Source organism: Stegostoma tigrinum, chromosome 11, assembly GCF_030684315.1.
Source record: "Stegostoma tigrinum isolate sSteTig4 chromosome 11, sSteTig4.hap1, whole genome shotgun sequence".
NCBI lineage: Eukaryota > Metazoa > Chordata > Chondrichthyes > Orectolobiformes > Stegostomatidae > Stegostoma > Stegostoma tigrinum.
In genome coordinates, this window is record NC_081364.1 from 27,259,985 (window position 1) to 27,276,268 (window position 16,284).

Consider the following 16,284-nt stretch of genomic DNA (forward strand, 5'->3'; position numbering starts at 1 on the left):
CAAGCATTCCAAATGACTTCTTCACTATCCATCTACCTGCAGCTCTACTTTCAAGGAACTATGAGCATGCACTCCAAGGTCTCTTTGCTCAGCAACACTCCCCAGGACCTTACCATTAAGTGTACAACTCCTGCCCTGATTTGCCTTTCCAAAATGCACCACCTCACATTTATTTAAATTAAACTTATTTCCGATGAAAAGTTGTAATTACCTTTCTGCATTTTGGGCAAATGGATCACATCCCCTCATTGACTTCTCCAGTCAATAACCTCTTTCATTTTGTGGTTATTTCTGGAATTGTTCTCATTCTTTTTCTCAAACTCTGCCTCAATTGTTAATCTTCAAGCTTCCACTTATAGTGGTTTAAACAAACTATGTTGACTTGTAGACTAAATGCACCTCATTGCTGATTGCAACTTTGCATCGACAGGATAATTTAGTTAACATAATTCACATCCAAAATTTTTTCAATTGTTGCTAAAGATTTTTCAATTATGGTCATTAATCACGAACATCCAAATATCCACACCTTACTTGTTTTATAAAAAAACATTTAACAGCTACCCCATAGTTCACTTCATCTCATTTCTACAGATATTACTGAATACATTAATTGGACTACATGATTTTTAATCAACATAAATTTGCACAATTACTGCAAATATTTTCCTTATACATTTTTCAAAATAGCATCAATATAGAACTCAAAAAATCCACTGAGTCTCAGCAGTCTAGGTAACTGCCGTCAATACACAACCCTGTTTATTGTTTGAAGCATTTACATGTATGTTAGTTTAAGTTGGCTTTCGATGAAAGATAAAGTTGCCATCATCCCTACAGTCCATAGGGCTGCTCGTTCATTGGAGACAGACAACTGGTGGTAGTTTAACCCAAGGTCAGCACACAGAGGTGAGGGGAAAGTTTTAAAAAAAGAGACAGTCCTTCGTAGTAACCACAGCCTGAATGGAATTTCAACCTACAGTATTGACATCAATCTGCATTGCAATCCTGCCATCCAGCCAACTGAGCTAACCAATTCCCTGCTTTCAAAACTAGAGTGTTAGTTAACCAACATGCCTTATTTTAAATCTGTCCAAATAGGTAGACTTGAATGAGTTAAAATCTCATCTTTTATCTTTGCTAATGCCTTCTTGGGAACAAATTTCAGATGTTTAAAGTTCTATATCAAAGTCGTTAACAAATAGTAGGAAAGGGCAGTGGTGAAGTTCACACTGGAAAGGAAGGGAATCAAGAGCAAGTAAGTGCAAAAGGAGGATAAGGAAAGGACAAGCATGCAGCTAACAGGCTTTCAACTATAATTCCTCCTTCAATTCTTGATCAAATAGCCATGGTCCAACATCTCAAATTTAAACTCATATCCTTGTCTACCAATCCTTCATAGCCTCATCTGACCCATTTCCACAATATCCTCCAGCCCTGAATCCACAGAGAACTGTATCATTCAAACTGTAGCCTTTTGTACATTCCCCACTACCTTAAACCCGAATTCATAAATCTGCTTTCTGTCTCTGGGTGAAAAGGTCTAGAATTCGCTCCCTAATCATCTTTGCTTTCATACGTACTCAACTTCCTTAATGGCATCCTTCAATTCTTGACTAAACAGGACAGTTTTAAGATGTTCTTGCTCATATTTTTTTCATCATGGTGTAGACTTATGTCTGATAAAGCTGCTGCAAAAATGCCTGCGTAACTTTCTACGGTAAAATTGCAAAATTAATGTAATTAACAGAGACTACTGTGTAGCAAAATTGGATGAGAAAAATACATAGCAAGAAACAATGTACAGCATGAGGGAGGCACAGTTTAAAGGAGTATGTCACTTTCAGAAAGAAAGCTAGAAAATAGGGAAATGAGCCCAAAATGTTAATACGTTCGGGTGACAGCACTCATGACAGCAATTGGGAAGAAGGGATTGTATAAGATGAGGGGCATAAATGAAAAGAATAAAAAGTGAATCAAGTGGAAAGGACTGGTTACAATGAGTATTTAAGCATTCCCTCCCCATTAATGCCCCACTACTCTTCTCTTATTTTGGAGGAAAAGAAATAAGAAAGGTGTAAAGATAGAAGATGTCATAGTCATAAACACAAGTGAGAATATATAGGATGTAGTAGCAATATGAACGACAGACAAGATAAATACTCATTCTGGGTGAAATCACAGAAGATCTATTAGTATAAATAAGTATATTGTTCAATTTTGATTATACTGTCAACCTTTTCACTCTATATTATTTTCATTAAAAAAGACATTCTCAACTCTAATGGATGCACATTATAAGGAGGCATTAACAGAATTTAATCTTTGCATGTCAGACTATGATCCAGAACTCTGAAGGTTTTTTGCTCTTTCATGGAATGTGGGCATTGTTGTCAAGGCCATCATTGTTGTCTATTCCTAAGTGTCCTTGAACGGAATAGATTGCTAGGCTCTCTCAGAGGACAGTTCAGAGTCAACCATGTTGCTGTGGGTCTGGAATCACAAGTAATCTATACTGGGCAGGAGCAGCGGATTTTCTCCCTTAAAGGACATTAGTGAACTGGTTGGCTTTTCACAACAAGTTGATAATAGCAGTCATGGTCACCATTGAGACCAGATTTACATTCCATGTTTCTTAATTGAATTCTGCCACAGCTGCTGTAAAATGCAAGACTGCCTTGAGGAAAATATGAAAATGAAGCTCAGCTTCCACAGAACATAACGCAAAGAGATATAAGAACTTTCATCATCTCCACCATTTGAATCGATTCTAAGGATAGATACTTAGGACAAGGGGGAGAAGGGGTGATTATTATTAAAATGAATGCAGCACAATACCCCATAACAGTGATAAAGTGTTAATGCTGACCACATGACAGCCTCAATAGGTACAACAGAATCTTAATAATTGTGTATTCCTGACTAATACAGGACCATTAAAACCACACACTTTTAATGCCCATGTTTTGAAGAACCTACAAACATTCACAATGAACAGCCCACTCAATTTGTTGTTTTATTTTTATTACTTGTCACTAGTTAGGTCAGCATTTGTTTCCCATTCATTTTCTAGGCATCACAATATTCTCTGTGCCCAAAACAGTGAGTTTTTTTTTGACATCACATCTTTCCTGCACTACGTCTATGCAAAAGAAAAGGTCTGCATTGTTAACATTTCCTTATAATGCAGAGGTGACCTGTTTATTTTTCCCCAATATGACCTTAATCCAGACAACCTGACACTGAATGAATTTAGCCCAATGGACTCAAAAACTTCCTGCCCTCTTTTTGGCTCTTACTTTGACTGGGTGTTATCATTCACACAAATATCACAAAATTGTAAAAATATGCAAGATCACAGTCAAATTTCCTTTGCAAAGTTTTCAGGGAAACAGATTACAGTAACTTTGCAATATTAAATCATAATCCTATTTATTCCTTATTGTATACCTTTGATCCGATATCTCTATTCCTCAGCCAACATGAACTAAAAATTGTCTTCTCTTTGCTATTTTTTGGCTCACAGTTGGCATAAATTATCTGCCACATTTAATTATATAACAGTGACTGAATTCAGAAGTAATTTAATCAATTTGAACACAGACATAGGAATTAAAAAGCCTTTTTGATTAATTTCTATGGAATTAGAACATTTCGGATCGAATAGTGAAATAAAACAACATTTTATTAATTCTATCACTCCAAGACCTCATTCAATTCTTTACCCCTACGAGATGGAGTACTTGCCTTAGTAAAAGCTCGAACTGCCCGAGTAAGTATAGCATCTTCTACATCAAACGGCAGGTCACGCAATTGTGCCATACAATCAAGAATGCAAAGCAGTGTCTGATACTGGCCCTTGTTTGAAGTGATAAAACACTATGTAAGTAAATATTATGCTTAACAAGAATATTATCACTATCATGTTATTGGCTGTTTACATTTCATACTGATGAACGGTCTTTAAATATGCCTTAAGCAAATAAAGACAACTATTTATTAAAAATGAACAAATTCAATATAACTCTAGATACTAACCAAGAATCTCAAAGAGGAGGATTCATACTATTGGTTTTAATCATGCATCAAACACACAGGATTGTCCTCTCCCCTCTCCCAGAGAATTTCTAGTTCTCCTTTTCACAGTCAAAAATATGCAAGTTCAACGGAAAGTCTAGTGAAAATTACTTTGCTATGCTATAGTCCAGAATGGATGGATATGAAATACAAGAAAACTGAAAATTACCTTTTCTAATGAGTAAAACGCTTTATTGGGATCCATATATTTATGTGCTAAAGTCTCCACATCCTCCCTACTTATAACTGGTTCTTTCAACTGTTCCAGCCAGGACCACATAAGACTACACAATACATAAGGATTCTTTTCTGTGCGAATTCTTTCCCAAGTTCCTTCTCTGATATTTAGTTCCCGCTGAAAAAAAGTTGAAAATAATGGTTAGTTAGATTTAGTAAAAACATGGCTGGACATTATGAAAAATCAGCTCTTCAAAAACACATATTATTGATACTTATATAAAGGCAAAGTTGCTATCATCTTAGAGCTGCCCATAGTATGCTGTCTCATTAGAGAAACACAACTGGTCGTGGTATAACCTGAGGGCGAGGGGAGGGGAGGAGGTTGATAAGGAGAGTCTTGATAACTTCAGCCAGCGTAGGAATTGAACCAATGCTTTTAGCATCACAGACATCACAAACCAGAGCATAAGAAAGATATTCTACAATAAACTATGTGGGTATTTGTCTTTTCTTCATCTTATAATGAACTTTGGAATTTTTCAGCTTCACTAATAGTTCTATATTATCCATAAGGAATAGTCAAAACAAATTTTAAGTGTGTTATCAAAAACAGAAAACATTATGAAAAATAGTTTGGTTCAACCTTTGAATTTACTCTTCAGATGTACATTCTACTCTCAATTAAATCAGCAAATATAGACAATTTAATCACTATGCCTGTGCATGGGGTGGAGAGTGGGGCAAGAGTGAGAAGGGTTAGAGATAATGGGAACTGCAGATGCTGGAGATTCCAAGATAATAAAATGCGAGGCTGGATGAACACAGCAGGCCAAGCAGCATCTCAGGAGCACAAAAGCTGACGTTTCGGGCCTAGACCCTTCATCAGAGAGGGGGATGGGGTGAGGGTTCTGGAATAAATAGGGAGAGAGTGGGAGGCGGACCAAAGATGGAGAGAAAAGAAGATAGGTGGAGAGGAGAGTATAGGTGGGGAGGTAGGGAGGGGATAGGTCAGTCCAGGGAAGACGGACAGGTCAAGGAGGTGGGATGAGGTTAGTAGGTAGGAGATGGAGGTGCGGCTTGGGGTGGGAGAAAGGGATGGGTGAGAGGAAGAACAGGTTAGGGAGGCAGAGACAGGTTGGACTGGTTTTGGGATGCAGTGGGTGGACGGGAAGAGCTGGGCTGGTTGTGTGGTGCAGTGGGGGGAGGGAACAAACTGGGTTGGTTTTGGGATGCGGTGGGGGAAGGGGAGATTTTGAAGCTGGTGAAGTCCACATTGATACCATTGTGCTGCAGAGTTCCCAAGCGGAATATGAGTCGCTGTTCCTGCAACCTTCGGGTGGCATCGGTATCTGCCTTATTAAGCCTCTTCATAACCTTGAATAAGATCACCTTTCATTCTTCTGAATTCTAGAGTCTTCAGGCTCAGTAAATTGGGCGTATTGTTATAGCTGTTTATTTAACTAACCTTTGGTTGTGCTGCTTTCAAGGTAAATGTATCCATTGCCACAACTGAAACAGGCAGTTCGTTACAGTGGTTCATGAATTAAGAACTTGAATAAGTTTGTGTACAGACTCCTTTTGGTTTCAGTATTTCAACTTTAAAATTACCACGAGCAAAGCATTAGCCTAAAATAATATAAAGGCTACTGTATTGCAAAACTTCTGTCTTTAAGTGAAAAACAGATAAGTTTATTTGCTAAAAATATGTACACAAAGACTAAAAGTAGGTAAGGAAAAAAGACACTTACAAAGACGAAAGTAAAATTGTCACAAAGCTATCAAGGTTCCTCTTTCAACAGGGAAGGGTTAAATTGTAAATTCAGGTTCAGGGCTTTTGATGGCTTCTCATGACTCCTGACTTATAATACATTGACTCCTCAAATACTGAAGCAGTCAGAACCCAAATGCAGCAAACTCTTATCACGATTCAGGCTTGTACTGATAAGAGGCAATTAACATACGTGCCACATGGCAATGATCATCTCCAACAGGAGAGAATCCAACTATCAACTCATGGTTTTCAATGATGTTACCATTGATGAATTGCCCTCATGTGCAAAATCCTGAGGAGGTGTTACCATTGATCAGAAACTGTACTCGACGAGTCATATAAATACCATGGACACAAGAGCAGGTCAGAAACTAGGAAGTCTGCAGTGAGTAATGCCATTCCCGACTCCCAAAAGCCTGTGCACCATTGACAAGGCACAATTGGCAATGTGATGGAATATCTTCCAGTCAGCTAGATGAGTGAAAGTCCAACAACAGAGTCAAAACCATTCAGGACAAAACAACCTGCCTGACCAACAATGCATCTAACACCTACAATATTCACTCCCCAACATTTCCGAGCTACAATTTACCAAAGCTCCTTACCTTCGAAACCCACAAACTCTACCACCCAGAATGAATGGGCAAAAGATATATGGGAACAGTACCCCTTCAAGCCATACAATATCCTGACTTGGAACCAATTTGCAGTTTCTTCGCTGTCACAATCCTGGAACACTAACTGTGGAGGTACCAACTGCAGCTGTTTCAGAAGGCAGCTCACCAACTTCCTAAGGGGAACTGGGAATGGGTTATAAATACAGATATTGCCAGCAATACCCATATTCCATGACTGAATTAAAACAATAAATAAATTAGTCAAATACTATTTCCTTTAGTAAAATCATGCTAAAGTTTATTTCTTTAATACGATTCCAGCTCTTTCACAGAAGCTGATGTCAGAATAAATAGTCTACAGTTTGCTTTTTTCTGTCCCTCCTTTCTTGAACAGAGGTGTTACATTTGCTGTGATCATTCTAGAATCTAGAAAATGTTGGAAAATTGTAACCAAAGCATCCACCATCCCTAACTATTTTATAAAAAGCCATCGGAATTTGTTGCTGGTTTGACCTGCAGTTTTTCTATTTATTTTTCTCTGTTGATAATGATCTTTTCTTACACTTTGTAACCCTTAACTACTGTTATGTAAATTGCATCCTCTGCTGTGAAAACAGACAAAATATCTGTTGAATATCTCTGCCATTTTTTCATTCCCAATGATAAGCAATTCAAATCGGCAGATCACTAACAACTTCTCAAGGGCAACTACTTTTGGGTAACGAATGCTGGCCCAGCCAGCGAAGCCCACATAAGTGAGTTAAAAAATCTCCTGTCTCTGCTTCTAAGGGACTAATGTTTACTTCAGTTACTTTCCTTTACTATGCCCTTAAGTGACTTTACAATCAGTTTTCATATTAGTGGTTAGTCAATTCTCATTTTTATCCTTTCCTTCATTGGAGTAAATATTGAAATGATGAGACAATCTCAAACTAGTGGATATAGTCTCACAACAAAGGGGCCACTTGTTTAAAACCTACTCTTGGGGACCTGCTCTTCTATTCACAGTATTTATATGACTGGTCCAGTACAGTTTCTGATCAATGATAACACCTCCGCAGATGGGAAGGAATGTCTTCTCCTAGACCTGTGAATATCTGGAGTAAAATGCCACTGAAAGATGTGGCAACTAGATCACAAAAGTATTAAAAGGGGCAGTAGATAGTCCACAAAGCTTTTTTTAAAAAAAAAAGAGACTATGATGAGCTTGCACAAATGAGGAGTTGAGGTCTGGGAAGACCACGCATGCTGTTGAATGATAAAGCATATTTCTGAGGCTGAATAGCCGACTCGTGCTTCTTTTTCTTATGCTCTTTTGCAATTACTAATCAAATCTGCCTAGACCTAAACTTACCTTGCCCCAAGTTGATTTTACAATGCTGGAAACTTTTGTGAAACTCATCTTCTAGATTGGATAAAGCAAATTGGCAAATGCAGTTCACATCAAGTTCACAATGTTAATTATATTACCTCTATTAGAATCTCTAATCACTTTCTGCTTAATGGTTAGTGTCAGCATTGTTAGGAGGCCTGTATACTACTTCCTCGTGTACTTACTGATCATTTTTAAAAGTGTATACTTGTGCGAGAAAAAGTCTTTCCTGGTATCCATGAAAAAAATCTGGGAATAGTTTCCGCAATTGTCACCTTTTGGACAACTTTGAAAAACCAAACATGGCTCTTTGATATTATTTAATTAAATTATGCAGGGAGCAGTGAGAAACCTTTTTGAAAGCGAAAAGTTAGCTTCAAACACAACTTATTAAACATCCACAACTCAATGCCTGAATAAGCAATCTTAAATAAATTATTGTCCAATTAAAGGGCTATAATGGTTCAAATTTACCATGGAACTGTTCAGAAATTTATTCCATTCAAAAGAATTCACTCTTAAATGGGAAGGGTTTTGGCTTGTTAAAACATTTGTCAAATTGTGTAAACACTACCTGTACAATCACCAGAGTGGATGTGCAGTTTATAGTAACAGGATACCAGTTTTCAAATGACTTCTCGCCATTTCTTCTTGGAAATTAAACCAAAAACTTTGATGTCGAATGCTGAAACTCAGAACTAAATTCGTAAAGTCACAGGTGTTAATTTCAACTCGAGCCAATTTATTCACCAATTATAAACTATTGAAAACTTTATATACATTGCAAATGCATTATTTCCCATTATTTGGATGTTGATGATAATTCATCATCATTATTACAGTGAATGATGTAAATCAACTGTATAACATTGCATGATACTCTTTTCAAATCAAAATGCTTGCTGCTGACAAACAAAAAATGATTTGAATATTAATCATAGCTTCCTCAGCAAATCCAAAATAGTGACGAGGATACCATAAATTATAGGACTGATCAAGGGAAACAGCTTCAACGTCAGATGTTGAATAAACTGTCAAGCTTATTTCTTATAGTTTGAGAGGAATTAGATAGAAGGGAATTGGATCAAAAAAATTTTGAAGGAGAAAACATTTGAAAAGATGTAGGAAAGAGTTGGAGGGTGGAACTAACTGGATTATTTTTCAAAAGAGCCAATCCACGATTTAGTGGATTGAGAGCCCTTCCATTGTGCCATTCTGTTCTATGATTTTACACGTTCTTCTGTAGCAAAGAACAATGGTCCAATCTAATGAAACATACTCAGATGAAGCTGGATTGTCAATAGCTATACCTTATAAAACAAAGTACCGAGTCACGTATGTATGCTCCATGATATCACTAAGTCGTGACAGAACTTCTCACATTGAGGTTAACAAAAGCATATACAGATTGTTACAATTGTGATGGGAGGAATGGCCAGGTGATTAAGCCCCACAACTCTGAGTCACATGACTGGATCAAAAAGTTTATTATAATCACCAAACTACACACTTGTTTCACTTTTAGACTGCTATCCAGACAAAGCGAGGCCTTCACCAGGCTGCTGTAATGAGCTCAAAATAATCCTTTCATTATAAAACAAAACTTACTCTTAGAACAAGTGGTGAAACTGCTTCACATCTAAGTTGTACTTTAGAATTACAATGGAAGCAAACATTAGGATTTGATGAATTCTTGTTGATGAAATGAATTACTGTCAGTCAAAAGACCAATGGAAGACCTTTCAAACAAGGCTGCAATTTCGTTGGAAATCAAGCTGTATTCTTGCTTTTCGATAATGGTCACAATTCAGCATCATGTGGAAACTCTATCAGGTCACCAAAAGAGGGAGGTTTTGCTGCCAGACTGCAGCTTTGAAGATTTTCCCCGAACGCCTACCACCTTTCTCTTCAATGGCCTAAGACTGTGACACCAAAAACCAAATCCAGAGAGAGTTTCTAGGCAACCATCAGTGCAGGGACCCCCATAGTTTCTTCCAAAGCCAGGTCATCCAGTAATTAAAGGCAATTAACTCCATATCTCGCCTCCCCAAGTATTATTTTCAAAAGTTATTTGAAATTGAATTATTTGAAATAGGGGTTAAAATGTTGACTTTATTTTCAAGAAATCACCTGGGTTCCTTCCAAACTTTTGGTAAAAATCCTATTTTAATCCAAGTTTAATACCTTCCAGTTCACCACATAATCCAAAAATATAGGTAAGAAGTCACAACAAATAGATAAATCAGATTTTTTTAAAAATACACTTGTGATTTGTTATAGGAGCTCAATGGAATTTTTTTATAACACAGACGGAGGGTTTGAAGGGAAAGACCTCAGAACCAAAATGTATTGAGAATGCCTGTTCTAGTATACAATTTTCAGAAACACCATTACAATTGGTCAACCAACTTTCAGCCATAACAAATAAGACCCAGGAAGGCTAATAACTGCCACTGCTTATAAGTTTTAAAACTCAAAATACTAGGTGATATTCTAGTTTGTCAAAAACACACTGCCATCACCCACCCTCACCAATTTGTATCATATGTTTAGGAGGCCACTCAAATTAAGTTCACACTAAATTCTCGTGATGCATTTAAAAGTTGATTTTACTGCTAATGCTCAAATTGAAACAAAATTCAAATAGGATAGAAATTCCTCTATTTGATAACTGCAAAAATGCATCCAACGAATTAAGCAAATTTGGCAATAGTAAGTTTACAACGTTCATGTAATAAGGAGCAGAAAAGAAACAAAGAAAAATTAACAAAGATTAACAGTCAGTTGGTAGCACAGTGCTCGAATGTAATTAAATAACTCGTCAAAGCTTTTTGCCTTGCACTTATTAGGAAAATCACGAGAATGCCAATGTAAATAGGAAAATGAACAATCACCTATATTCTAAGAGAAGACTGCGCCGTTAGATTGCTGAGCGAACTCCAATTGACAAAGGAACTGTCCTGGAAAACATACCAGTTAGGAGATGATTGACAGTCAACTGCCAGATGTTGTATAAACTTTAAACTGTTCTTCAGTTCTGTAGAAGTCATATTAGATATGAAAAATTAACGATTCTTTTTTCCATACATGTTACCAGGCCAGCTTAGTTTTCTGAGCATTTTCGCTTTTTATTTCAGATTTCCTGCATTTGCAGTATTTCATTAAAATTTAAGATACTGATCATATTCAACCAGCTCATACTTGTACAAGTTAAAGCAATGCTCAACATCAGAAGAAATTATGCAATTGTATAAAATTTGGTAAATAATCCTTAGAATTAGACAGACAAACAAACAATGTCAGATTGCCATTCAGGCTTTGTCACACTTGAAAGTTGCGCATAATAATACAATATTTCTGTTTCAATTTAACAAAATAAGTGACAGACTTTCTCTGGTTCATTCTTCAACACAAGGCCTCGACCAATCAGAGTCAACCTGCCTAGTTTAAACAAAGTTTGGCAGTCAACTGACAGTCATTATCTAATATGGTCCAATTTCCATGTGACATCTCTAGCAGTCAATACTCACTTCTCAGAATATAAATGTTGTTTCCCTTTTTCATTGGTATTCGAGCAAATGTCCTGTGAGTGCAAGACAGAAAGCTTCAACAAAATGGGCCTTTTTTCCTCAAATACTCAAAAATTCTCTTTGCTTAGACAAGCATTGGATAAATATGTTCAGCTACAGTCTGAAGAAATAAGACAAATCCACCCGATTGTGGCAGTATTAAACTCTGTGGTCATTTTGTTTTAAAACTGGACTCATGTTGCTTGGTCTTGGTTATTTGAATAGTCATGATGTTCTTTGGTTATTACATATGAGTAACACAATTAACTGTTTATAAAAGGTGGTCTTCACAATCTGCCAATAATTATTTCTTCCTTCTGCATTGTATTACAACACTGTTTTCATGGAATTAAACAGAGTGAAATTGGAAATCATAAACAATAATCTAGAAGGGTCAAGTTATGTGCTTCCACTAAACTTCAATTTCAAATGTTCTTTTAAACTGTGAAGGTAACTGCTATTGATAAAAGTAAACAGGAATTCAAATGTGGTCCAGAGGGAGGGAGAGGTGTTGTTTTGTGAGGCCCAGTATCAGCTAAAGGGATTGAAAATCCAGCATTTCATTGCCAGGTTTTTCTTTAGTATAATAAAAGACAGTAGGTGATAGATTGCATTGAGTTGAGGGATTTGTTGATATCTGAAATCTAGGAAAGTGAGTGTTAGTAGGAAAGAGACAGAAAAGATGAAAGATGGGGACTGATCTTACATCATTCATATCAGAAATGTTAACCATAACAACATTTTAGGTTTGTATTATAAATATATTACAGAATAACTCACCTGCCACATTTCAACTTTATCCATGAGTTCTTCATCAAAATCCATACAAAATGCCATAGCTTTTCCTGCAGCCAATCTTCTTCCTTCAATGCTCAATTCTGATTGTATAGTGATACATGGAACCTCTTCACTTGACCAATTAGCTTTTCTTTCTTCATCCCCAATCACAAACATTTTTCTGTGATTTAAAGAAGGTTTATCTGTTGATTTTTTGCTCAGTGAAGAGGAGAATAAATGTTCCTGAGCAGGCGTGGGATTCTGTTTACTGGGGGCAATGATCCTGGTACATTCTTCTGCATTAATGTCACTCGTACCATGAGAAGTGATAACTGTATCAGGTGCTTCAGAGATCAAATATTTCAGTGCAGCAGCTGTAGTTGATGATCTTAAGGAAAATGTTCTGTGGATTTCCTTTGATAGTTTTCTCCTTACAAAAAGAGGAGATTCCACTTTTTGGTCATTTGCATTACAAGATTTTTGATATTCCCACAGACTAGATTTAAAAGAAAATGATGGACTTTGCTTAATAAGACAAAGATCTGGTACCTTCAGAACAGTTGAGCTGATCTGATTTGTGTCCACTGGCATTGGACTGGGCTGTCTGAGATTGAGCTGAGATAAGCTTTGCTGATGGAACTTGCTGGAGAAAGCAACCTCTGTAGGTGCTGTAAAAGGGGTTTCATTTTGCTCTGTAAAGAGTTCAGCTCTCTGAAGATCTGATTCACTATAGCTGAGACGTTTTTTTAAGTGGGACAAGGGCTGAAGGAAGTCTGCATTACGCCGCTTCCAAAGAGGGTCAAATTCTTGTTCGCTCATCAATCCTGAATCATTGGGAATAAATTCAGTCACAGTGTGCTCAAAATGATCTCCCATATCAAAGCCTTGGCTGTCAAATTCTTTATCCAGTTGCACTATCCCCAACTGTGATACTGTTTTTTCAATTTCCGCTGAGAGATCTGGGATTTCTATATTACTTTCTTCAATCAATTGCCTGTTTTCTGCAAAGTCCAGTAACAATTTGCAGGTCAAATAAATTATTTTTGGAACATGTCTGAGTTGCCGTGCTTCATATCCGTGCAGCAGGTGGCGCTGGCGAATGAGATACTGAGAAACTGTAACAGCGTGAGCTCTTGGATCACAACAGGAAAATACATTTCGTAATGGAATCAGGAACTGGGAAAATTCCCGCACACATAACAACTGCCCACGAGTCTGAATTGCATTTGGCCGCTTAGCACGAACAAACAGTATTGCTTGGTCTGCACTCATTCTTGTTGCAAAGACAAGGTAACATGCTATCAGGACTCCTAAGGAAATACAAGGGAATATTAAAAATTAAACAAAATTACTCAGAATTAAATATCTTTTGACTTGAATGTGCAGTGTAGGGTACTTTTTGTTTTTTCCTACATTAATTTAATGGCATGAAACTAAAATTTCAGATTTTTAAGATGAAGCATCTGTAAACAAAGCAGAAAAGGAAATAATATACAAAAATAGCAGTGTCTATAAAAGTGCATTTCCACTGTCAGATTAGATGCTCCTACCAACAGGCTGGGATGAGGAAAAATGAGGAAGATCTTGCATAACTTTTAAAAAAAACACATTGCCAAAGAACTGTGATTAGTCACCCACTTCCTTGAAATCCACAGGGCAATGCTTAGTCTGATAATACCCAAAGAGAAAACCGCAGTGAACATTAGGCAAGTTACTCTGAAAAAAGAAGAATTCCTTACATTATTGTGAGAGATTAGAAACGCTGTTTCTGCAGATAAGGATGAATGGTGGGGTGTTGCAAAAGAGGAACATTATAGTCACAAGATTTTGTAGCAGAAGTTTATCATTAACCAGAGTTTAGGTTCTGCAAAGGTGGCAGTTAGCACGACCAGAAATATTGTTTCTGCAGACAAGGACGTGGTAGAGATAAGGGTGTTGTAGCAGAGGCTTATTTCTGCAAACCTGATGATTCGCACATACAGCATGTCTAGCGCTCTTTAGGATAGCAAATAAGGATTGCAGTAAACAAGGGAATGGGGCCGTCGGCCGGCAGAAAAGGGAACAATAAACAAGGGCGGTCCGATAGGATGGGGAATGATAGGATAAGATGGGAGCAGGGAGGCGTGATTCCGCAACTTGTAAACTGTATAAGAATGTTTAACATGCTTTGTCGTGTGTGCCTGTCTAGCAGACACCCTTTCTTGCAAGATCGTACAGAATAAAATTGTCTTGTTTCCAAGGCTTTGTTCTCAGGCTGAATTTGTGAGCAGGTACTGTTTCTCACAATTGGGGGCTCGTCCGGGATCTGACACTCCGACCGCTCGACATTCTTGGGACGACGGGGAAGGTGCACCTCGCCGATCTCCAACTCCCTTGTTTGTCGTTTGCGGTTTGGGCGAGTGCGATCCCGACTGGGAGACCCTGGAAACAAGACGGGTAGACGCGGCGGGTCCGGTCGGGTAACTCTTGTGCACAAGACCCAGGTCAGAAAAGGTCTTAAAGATCTGTCCGAGCGACCGGGGGAAGCAGCGGTATTTGCTGCAGGTATTGCCGCGGGGAAGTACGGGAAGTACGGGGAAGAGTTGTAAAGACCAGGTAACTCCGTGCACGGACCAAGTTAAGAAAACTGACCTTTAAGTATTGCCTTGGTGGTCGGGGACGTACGGAAAGTACGGGGAATTGGCGAAATATAAAAAGTATTAATCAGGCCAATTATATCGGACGAGTAAGGCGTCTGCCTGCTTCGAGCACCTAGCCTTAGACCGGTTGTTAAGAGGGGAGATCCCCCACGCGAAGGTCAGGACTCTGAAGTGGGTATGGAAGGCGGCACCACCGAATCTCGACAAGATTAATTAAATTAGCAACAATGGGAGGCAAGGGGAGTTGCCTGAGTCGCGATCGATCTGCAAATAACGTCAAAGTGGAATATATTCCACCCAACAGCCCTTTGGGGAGAACGTTGGGCCGTTGAGATACGGCTCCCGGACGCGGGAGAAAGACAAGACTACAATGATAAATTATTGTTGTTTTGTTTGGTCTAGAGAAAGCATTAAGGTACCTGTCCCCTAACATATCCCCCCTCCTCCCCACTGACGGCCGTGAGTACACATCCCCCCTTCTCCCCACTGACGGCCGTGAGTAGCCTCCACAACTAGCCCACGGCCCCAGAACTAACCCCAAACACCTGAAAAAGAGACAAACTCTGAGGTAAAAGACGCGGAACCTAGAGGGCCCAGAATTACACGATCTACCACATGTAAAGAGGGGCAGAAACAAAGGAAAAGGAAAGATTATACCCTTTAAGGGAGGTCCCGATTGGGGATGGTGAAATTGGGTATGTGAACGCTCCCTTAACCAGTAGTGAACTTAGGATCTTTAAGAAAGAAATGAAACGTTTAATAGAGGATCCGGTTGGACTGGCCAAACAGTTAGATCAATTCCTAGGACCTAATTTATATACCTGGGGAGAACTGATGGCAATTCTAGGAACTCTATTTTCGGGGGAAGAACGAGATATGATTAGGAGGGCGGCCTTACAGGAGTGGGAAAAAAAGGCACCCAGCGGGACTAAACGTAGTCCCGGCAGATCAGAAATTTCCGAATGCCGATCCTCACCGGGATAAAAACAGAACAAACGATAGAGAATCAATGCAGGATCTGAGGGAAATGGTAATATTGGGAATTAAAGAGGCAGCACCCAGATCGCAGAATTTTGCTAAAGCCTTCGAAGTACGACAGGAGAAGGATGAAACTCCTTCTACATTTCTTCAAAGGCTCAAGGAGGCCACAAGGAAGTATTCGGGGATGGATCCCGATGATCCGGTAGCTCAGGGACTTTTAAAAGTCCAGTTTGTAACTAAATCGTGGCCGGACATACAAAAGGAATTACGGAAAATAGATGGATGGAGTGAGAGACAGATG

General features: G+C 38.4%; 1 protein-coding gene across 7 annotated transcripts in view; it reads right to left on the minus strand.

The window, feature by feature from the left end:
- Positions 1-16,284, minus strand: part of LOC125460612 (protein tyrosine phosphatase domain-containing protein 1-like) — a 153,003-nt gene that overhangs the window by 13,123 nt on the left and 123,596 nt on the right. For all 7 annotated transcript variants that reach the window (XR_007249288.2, XM_048548259.2, XM_048548256.2 and 4 more), the window contains 3 exons: positions 12,367-13,673; positions 4,247-4,432; positions 3,748-3,858 (listed from right to left, as the gene is read on the minus strand). Coding sequence is in view for 6 of the 7 variants with exons in the window: in XM_048548259.2 (XP_048404216.1) it covers positions 3,748-3,858; positions 4,247-4,432; positions 12,367-13,673 (1,604 nt within the window). In the remaining variant the exon portion in view is untranslated. The remainder of the gene's footprint in view (positions 1-3,747; positions 3,859-4,246; positions 4,433-12,366; positions 13,674-16,284) is intronic.